Source organism: Epinephelus moara, chromosome 16 (assembly GCF_006386435.1).
Source record: "Epinephelus moara isolate mb chromosome 16, YSFRI_EMoa_1.0, whole genome shotgun sequence".
Taxonomy (NCBI): Eukaryota; Metazoa; Chordata; class Actinopteri; order Perciformes; family Serranidae; genus Epinephelus; species Epinephelus moara.
The window spans coordinates 38,752,805-38,761,617 of NC_065521.1; the positions used below are offsets into that span (position 1 = coordinate 38,752,805).

General features: G+C 40.4%; 1 protein-coding gene across 1 annotated transcript in view; it reads left to right on the top strand.

Annotated features, from left to right (window-relative positions):
* The first annotated feature begins 1,519 nt into the window (after positions 1-1,519).
* Positions 1,520-8,813, top strand: part of LOC126402902 (solute carrier family 26 member 9-like) — a 12,074-nt gene continuing 4,780 nt past the window's right edge. Inside the window, exons 1-16 of the mRNA XM_050065235.1 lie at positions 1,520-1,644; positions 1,862-2,001; positions 2,163-2,273; positions 2,428-2,603; positions 2,711-2,875; positions 2,969-3,121; positions 3,957-4,039; positions 4,162-4,309; positions 5,485-5,598; positions 5,725-5,802; positions 5,891-5,986; positions 6,080-6,186; positions 6,293-6,362; positions 6,450-6,542; positions 6,633-6,773; positions 6,936-7,187. Of these exons, the coding sequence (XP_049921192.1) occupies positions 1,520-1,644; positions 1,862-2,001; positions 2,163-2,273; positions 2,428-2,603; positions 2,711-2,875; positions 2,969-3,121; positions 3,957-4,039; positions 4,162-4,309; positions 5,485-5,598; positions 5,725-5,802; positions 5,891-5,986; positions 6,080-6,186; positions 6,293-6,362; positions 6,450-6,542; positions 6,633-6,773; positions 6,936-7,187 (2,052 nt within the window). The remainder of the gene's footprint in view (positions 1,645-1,861; positions 2,002-2,162; positions 2,274-2,427; positions 2,604-2,710; positions 2,876-2,968; positions 3,122-3,956; positions 4,040-4,161; positions 4,310-5,484; positions 5,599-5,724; positions 5,803-5,890; positions 5,987-6,079; positions 6,187-6,292; positions 6,363-6,449; positions 6,543-6,632; positions 6,774-6,935; positions 7,188-8,813) is intronic.

The window sequence follows — 8,813 nt, forward strand, 5'->3', positions numbered from 1 at the left end:
CATCATTACTTTATATGATGTACATTACTACTTTTCAATATCTTGTCCAATATTTTCTCAACATCATGTACAATATTACTAATGTTTACATACCATGTAACATTGATGATCAGGCGCAGTCTGATTTATTCCGCCATCTTACTCCTGTTGTTACTCTATTAGGCCCTGGTTTTACCTTTGCTCCTTGAAAACCCTTCTTATCTTGTGTATTTATATATTTTGCCAGATATTTAATACTCTACTGTTTCTAAAACTGGGCCCAGTGAGTGACCCTGACCTGAGGAACCCACTGGTTGTTCTGGTTGTTCTGGTTGTGAATGTTAAATTGTGGTTACTGTAATTTGAAGCGTTCTCTGGCACAAGAATTTCCTTTGTAATAAAGTAAGTTCTGGCGGGACGGTGGTGCAGTGGTAAGCGTTGTTCCTTCACAGTGATAGTCTGGTGACCTGTCCAGGGTGAACCCCGCCTCTCGCCCAATGTCAGCTGGGATAGGCTCCAGCCCCCCGTGACCCCCAACAAGATAAGCGGTTACGGAAAATGAATGAATTAATAAATAATGTTCTATTGAACTGAATTGAACTTTACAGCTAAACAGTACACTAAAATATGCTTCTGGAGACCTCTGAGGTGAGAAATAGGCAATGCAGTAACAGAATCTTGATTCATATTTGATCAGCGCTGACATGAGCAGTGACTGACATGACTGACAGCTGTGTCAGAGGCTCCTCGGCTCTGATTGGTGGTTTCATTCATGTGTTGTAGATTCTTGCAAATGCCATTAGAAGCACTACGAAGAGGCAGAGGAACATGACTTTTTTTGTCTCGCACTACTGTCAGGAGATAGTGACAGTTTCACTAATATGTCAAAAACTTATTTTTCTAACAGTTACCACCCACAGCTTCAGTGATTGACAGTAGCAGACATTTGTATTCTGCTTCCTCTCTGTTAAACTCCATCTCTCACATTTCCTGCACCGAGTCTTGTGATTTCACGAGTGACTCAGATGGTTGCCTCTTTGTTCTTTGGGTTTTCTTCAAGCCACTTCTATTTGCCTGGGGTGGTGGTCTCGAGATGCACAGTCTTGATTCATAGTTAATCAGTGCTGCCTAGTTTGACAGTTTGACCACAGTTCACAGCAGTGGTTTACATGATTGATAGCTGCGTCAGAGACTCTGCTTTGATCGATTGGTTTCGTTCACATGCAAAATGCCATTATAAGCACTAGGAGGAGGTGGGGGAACATGGTTTTTCTCATAGATAATTTGTGTCATGTACTACTATGTGATGAAGTGAGTATGAGTTTTTTAACTCCAGCTTTAAAATTCAAATTTTGTTTTTGTTTAAGGGTAAAAAATCAAGTGTGTAAACAAGCGTGTTGCTGTTTAAGTAGAATTATATTGACACAATCTTGACTTGGTTAATCGCTAATTTTAGTACAATGTAAGTCCTTGACAAAAGGACATAATATTAGACAGAACTTTCTATGGTTTTAATGTGTCACAATGTGCTATAATAGCCATGCACCAGGACCACCCACGTTATGTGATTGACAGGCCGGCGTATAACCTCCCAGACTTTGACAGAGAGTTTGACAAGAAGAGTCGACAATTCCCCGTTGGAGAGAAAGTGAAGAAACTCTTCAGGTACTGAATTGCAATCTCGCCGCACAGTCAACACGAACTACATGTCTTCCCATCACACAAACTCTACCTCTGACAAGCTTTGTGTTGTGATCAAACGGTGGAGAGCCCTGTAGCTATGACTCAATATAAAGTTTAGACATGTGTTACGGGCTTTTTCCAAAGTAACAACCAGAAAACCCGAGCTCTTCAAAGAGTTTCCCTTGTTTGTTTCTGTCAGATGCTCTGCGCTGAGACTGAAGGGCTTGTTATTCAGACATCTGCCCGTTCTGAGCTGGCTCCCCAAGTACAAAGTGAAAGAGAACCTGCTGTGTGATGTCATCAGCGGGGTCAGCGCCGGCACCATTCAGGTTCCCCAAGGTCACTCGATACTCTCCTCTCTCTGATGCCTTTGTATAATACACACTGACTGAAGCTAGTTGCAGCAGTGTTGTCTCCAGTATATACCACAGTGTTTGTGTTTTCTTTATATGTTGTCGTGATTTATATGACAGATATAAAAAGGTTTCTGTTCTTTCCAGGCATGGCATTTGCCCTCCTCGCAAACCTCCCTCCTGTCAATGGTCTCTATTCCTCTTTCTTCCCTCTCATCCCATATTTCTTCATGGGCACTGCTCACCAGATGGTCCCAGGTAAATCAGAGTGATTTATCTGCAGCGATTTCATATGATGACAGTGATAAGTTGCCAGAGCTGCACAGTGCAGATCAGATGCGCTCCGCCTAACTCTGCCCAGTTTGCAGTTTGGCAAAGAAAATAGTTGTGACACACTACTTTCTACGTCTAGGTACGTTTGCTGTCCTCAGCATTATGGTGGGAATCGTGTGTCTTAGGCTGGCACCAGAGTCGGACTTCAGTCATTTCAATGCCACTCTTAATGCCACAGTAGTGGACACAGATGTGATGAACGAGGTTCGCCTGGGAATATCTGGAACTCTGGCCTGTCTCACTGCAATCATACAGGTACTCAGCACTAAACGCTCAGTCTTTTAATGTGAAATTTGATAGAAATGAAAGAGGTTCATTTTGATGTTAAGGTGACACACTGAGAACCTCTTCTGTTTGTGCAGATCGGCCTCGGCTTCATGCAGTTTGGGTTTGTAGCCATCTATCTGTCAGAATCCTTCGTCAGAGGCTTCATGACGGCTGCAGGATTACAGATCCTCATCTCAGTGCTCAAGTATATCTTTGGCATCAAAGTGCCACCTTACAGTGGTCCGCTGGCCGTTATATATGTAAGTGATTCCTCGTATTGTGTTTAAAAAACATCAAAAGACTGGTTGAATTTTTTTCTTATTAAAGAATATAATATTAATTCTTTGTTACAGACTCTTGTAGATATTATAGGTGGCCTTCCAGATACCAACATAGCGTCGTTAGTGTTTGCTCTGGTAAGCAGCATAGTTCTGATGGTGGTGAAGGAGCTGAGTGCACGCTACCGCCACAAGCTGCCCTTCCCCATTCCTATGGAGATCATTATCGTGAGTAGTCTGTCGTTTGCCATTTCTCTGATGTTGAGTCAGGCATAAGGGACAAAACATTGAGGAAAAAACATATATTTTTGTTGTGCATCACAAGGATAAAATCAGTGTGGAGAATAAGGTCAAAATGTCAAGAATTAAGTTGAAATGTTGAGGAAAAAAGTCAGACTTTCAGTTTTAATACCAGGCATAAGAATAAAAATTACGAGGAAGATGTTTTGTTTTTTTTTGCATTTGAGGAATAAAGTCGAAATGTTGAGAATGAAGTTGAAATAGCATTTTGAGAATTAAGTCAAAATGTTGACCTGACATTTCAAGAGAACTTTTAGAATAAATCTGCGTCTATGGCTGCCTCTGCAAAATGCCGTGGGGACTTGAATTGGTAGAAGAATCAGTTTTAGTAATAACAAACAAATTTCTCTCTTAGTGCAGAAACACATTGTGGTATGGGAAACTTGTGCCGAGAATTGCGTCCGTTCAGGAGAAACCACACAAACCTGGAAGAGGTGGCTGCACTCGTGCAAACTGCAATAACTAGTGGTCAGTGAACAGATGAAAGGGTATCGATGGTTACACCTGGGAGCAATACAGACAATTTAATGGACCAGAGGAGTAGACTTTATTCTAGACATTTCAACTTTATTTTGGACATGCAAAATAAAAAAACAGTCTTCCTCCTCTCACATTTTTCCTATATGCCTAGCCTTAATATCCTTCTGTACACAAAAGTGCACTTCTTCAATGTTTGTGTAATTTCATGTAGTGTTTCTATATTCGTGACATATACAGTATAATGTTGATAGTGGTGATTGATTCCTGTTCCTGCTCGACACAGGTGGTGGCGGCCACAGCCATCTCAGGCCCTCTGCATCTACCTGAGATCTATCACATGGACATAGTGGGAGAAATTCCTTTGGGGTAAAGCATACAGTATATCAGCATACCTACAATCAATGGTTGTTTCATTAATTAAAGTTATGGATGCAGCAATTTGTTTTTTTATTATTCATTTTGGATATATTTGATGTCTGTATTTTCAGATTCCCAGCACCGATCCTGCCAACAGTGAGTCAGTGGGAAGACATGTTGAGCACAGCTTTCTCCCTGGCAGTCGTTGGTTATGTCATCAACCTGGCTATGGGCAGGACACTGGCAGCAAAGCACGGCTACGACGTGGATCCCAACCAGGTAGAAAACTGCATATCTTTTACTAGTTCAACATTAAATGTGTTATTCCATTTTGTAAATACCAATCCAACTTTATTTACATCGCACCTTTCATACAATCATGCAGCCTAAAGTGCTTCACAGAGCAAGATTGAAACAGCACATCTAGAAATTACAGTAATAAACAAAAAATGCGTAAAATAAATACAAGTTGTTGTTTTTTTTGTTTGTTTTTTAAAAAAAAAAGCAAATAAACACAAGGGATAAAAATAGTAGAAAAGACCAAAGATAAGACTGAAATACTGAGGCAACAAATAACGAGGCATCGTAAGTAAATTCCAGGCTAAAAAAAATACGTCTTAAGCCCAGCTATGACCAAAGATTCGCAACGAGACAAAACTGTTTTAGAACCTTGCAGAGAAAAGCTGCAGCAGTGTGAACTGCTCAAGCTCAGCTGATGGTGTCACCTATGACTCAGCTGGTCAAATCACCGGCGGCTGGTTTCAGAACGTAAAGCACGTCACCTGTTTCAACAGCCAATCAGCTTGTAGTAAAGTGCGCTGGTCAAGTCAAAATGACCGCAGACGGTGTGTTCGCTTGCTGTGGCAGGTGATCCGCTCCCACCGAGCCCTCTGTTTCCATCCTCAGACAGTGGGTTGCTGCTGCTGCTCGCTGTATGTGCTGCCCCTCACACACACATTCTCACTGACTGATTAATTGGCGCCAGTTATTTATAATATTGTGGTGTATTTATTATGAACACAGTCCATCTGATGCTTGTTTTGTTTCTGTTTTTTCACCGTTTCATCACTACTACAAATGCAGCTGTAGCCAGTGTCTCACTCTCACTGTCCTCATTCATATTTTAAGAAGCTACAAATTATTTTCAGCCACAAAATAAACCTGAAAAGCTGCAAATCAGAACAGAAGTACAGAGAGTTGTTGCCGAGAGATGATACACTGTCTCATCTAGTTGCATTGGTGTGAACTGGCAGGTTTTTATAAGCTGCAGAACAGCACATTGCAGGTAGTTGCCTGTTTGAACTCAACTCGTTGTGAATCTTTGGTCTGAAGTGGCTTAAGATTTCTTTTAAAAATGTCCACAGAGGTTTAGTACTTAAGATGCTCAGGTAGACTTCTTCCACAGACTTGGACGTCAGTGGTTAAACACTGACCACATGCGTGTTCTTGTGCAGGAAATGTTGGCTCTTGGCTGCAGCAATTTCCTCGGGTCCTTCTTTAAGATCCATGTGATCTGCTGTGCCCTGTCTGTGACCCTGGCTGTGGACAATGCCGGTGGAACATCACAGGTGAGTGCTGCGTTACCACTACAAAGTACTTTAACTGTGTAATTTATGATGTGCAGTTTAATGAGAATTAATGTGACCTACAAGGAAGCTACTAACATCTGCACCTCTGTTGCTGCCCTCTCATAGTTTGCCAGTTTCTGTGTGATGCTGGTTGTAATGGTAACCATGCTTGCACTTGGAGCCTTCCTAAAACCACTTCCAAAGGTAGGTGAACAAACGAGTACGACACTTCAGAAATTAGACAAAAAAATCCAGGCATGATTATAAATATAAGCAATCTTGGTTTCCACAGTCAGTGCTCGGAGCCTTGATTGCAGTCAACCTGAAGAACACACTCCTCCAGCTCTCTGATCCCTACTACTTGTGGAAGAAGAGCAAATTGGACTGTGTGAGTTGAAGCCTTGGATGCAATATTGCAGCACAATGTGATGTCTGTTTTTTGTCCATGTTTTATCTCATTCTATTGTTCTTTCTCTTCCAGTGTGTGTGGGTTGTGTCATTCTTGGCCACGTTTTTTCTCAGCTTGCCGTATGGAGTTGCTATCGGAGTGGGCTTTTCCATCCTGGTTGTGATATTCAAGACACAGTTGTGAGCAAACACTATATTTTTATCCAGAATTTAAAAAAAGAGAGAAAGCAACAGAGTGTGAGGTGTAATAAATGTACTGCTCATTTTAATAATGTGTTCCCTGTAGTCGTAATGGTTCGGCAATGGCTCAGATCGTGGACACAGATATCTACAAAAACCCGAAGGTGTACAGCAAGGTATGAAAACAAAATATCTGTGTGTATTTTTGTTAGTACACATAATCTAAGAGGAAGTACATCTAATCTTTTTTATTCTCTCTGCAGGTCGTGTCAATAACAGGTGTGAAAATAGTGAACTATTGCTCACCACTCTATTTTGCAAATGCTGAAATATTTCGACAGAGGGTCATCAGAAAGGTACGGCGATAAAAATACCTGCTTTGCTGTCATTTAAGGTTTGAATTATGTGACATATGTGTGTTAATGTATAGGCATATTTGTGTCTAGACCGGACTGGACCCTGGCAAACTCATCCTGGCCAAGAGGAAGTTCTTAAAGAAGGAACAGAAGGAAAAAGAGAAGGAGGAGAAGAAGGACAAGGAGACAAGAAGGAGGAAACCCAGCTCTTTGGTTAACATGAAAGCTCAGGTGGGATCAAGTTTATATCATGACACTTGTTTGACCTAACAGCTCATAGCTAGAAACAAACCTTAAATGGGTCATGTTTCTACCAGTTACCTTACAAATATTTGAAGTACAACCCGTGACCTTTTCTGTGCACCTTCTTCTGTGTATTTCCTCTAAATCTAGACCATATCTCAGCTTGAACTGCAAAATGACTTTGATATGAGCGATGGCAGTGCCAGCAAAGCTGAACCTCCCACCAGCTATGTCAACTTCCGCTGTAGTGACATTGAGCTGGGCGAGCAGGCGCCCGACCAAGAGCCGGCCAGTCCCTCTGCTGTCACACTGGAGTCCCAGCCCATGCCCTTCCACACCCTCATCCTCGACTTGGCAGGAGTCTGCTTCATAGACCTCATGGGCATCAAAGTGTTGATAAAGGTTAGAGGCTTGTTTGCAATACTAGATTCTCTCTCAGGACAAGTGGTTGAAATATTTTTTAGAACTATCTGGGTTCTTTATAAGCATGGAAAGACGAAAATGACGATGATAATGATTTGAATAATGATGATAAAGATATACAACATTTATAGGGGAATAATTTGGATGTTTTTAATCATTAGCAAAAAGCACATCAATTATTATTTTGTCTTAAACATTCTTCAAAAATTAAGTTCAGTGTGCAGTGGTTTATGTTGATGATTTTTAAGCTAATAGCTAGCTTTAACTGACACTTAAGTGATGTTTAAACGAACATTTCCAGTTTTATATCACTCACCTTGTGTTATGTTTAATTCATAAGGAAAACTGTTTTTTTCTCGAATGCCTCCACAGTGAATGAAGAATCCAAAAACTGAAAAATCTTAATTTCCAGTGCATTATATCAAAATGTCAGTTTACAAAGTCTCATACAACTCGTGCAGTTTAATCTAAATCTCATTTATTCAGTTGTATGCTCAGTGCTTCCCAAACAAACAGCCCTTTCCGACATGTAACTGAACAGAAAGTGAAAGTTGTCTATGCTCTCTTCTGTGCCAGACTGTACTGGCAAAATAGTAATTGTACCTCGCTGAAATCAATAGCTGCTGGTCCAACACTGGTGCCTTAATCACTAGTTTATTTGTGTTATTGTGTGACTTTGCTGAATCCGAACTAACCCTTTAAAACACCAAAGTCACACAATAACACAAACAAACAAATCGATTGAGGCAGTGGTCGACCAGCAGCTCCAGGTCAGAGATGTAAAATTACTGCTTTGTAGTGTTAGTACGCTTGTGAGTCTGGCTTTGAAGAGAGTTTCACTTGTAGTTCAGTCCCCAGTCAGAGACAGCTTTCTGTTTGGGATGTACTGAGCATATGGCTGGATAATAAGACTTGGATATGCAGCACAAGTTGTGTTTCAGTTTGTAAACGGATGTTAATATATTAAACATTCATATATGTTTTGCTGACTGGGCCTGTTTCGCAGACCCCTTTTAACTTCAATTCATCAAGAATTTTTTTGGATTCTTCGTTCACCAGAGACATGCGAGAACAAATTAAACACAAAATCAATGTTGCAATTCAATGTTGCAATTCAATGTTGACACACAAATGGTAATTTTGGGGGGTAAATTATTTCCTAAAGTTAACTGACACAAGCTCAATCAGAGCATCATTCAACATTTCAGTGTGTGATGTTAAAATGTTCATGCTGAAGACACACAGAGCCAGATAAAATGCAAAAGTAATGTCTAAAAAAAGATTCACAATTCTGTTGCTCTCCTCTCCAAGTCTATCTGCAAGTCAAAGAACCCCTAAAACATAAAAGGTTCTTTTTTCTGTACACATAGAATATTGAACCTTTTTTGACAAAAACATTCTTTGGTTTGGGAGATTAAATCCAGGCATTCTCTACTGAAGCTTTTTAATAAGAGAATTTTAGTATGGCTGTATACGATCATAATTTTTCCAACCTGTCCATGAATCAATCAATCAATCAATCAATCAATCAATCAATCAATCAATTTTATTTATAAAGCCCAATATCACAAATCACAATTTGCCTCACAGGGCTTTACAGCATAC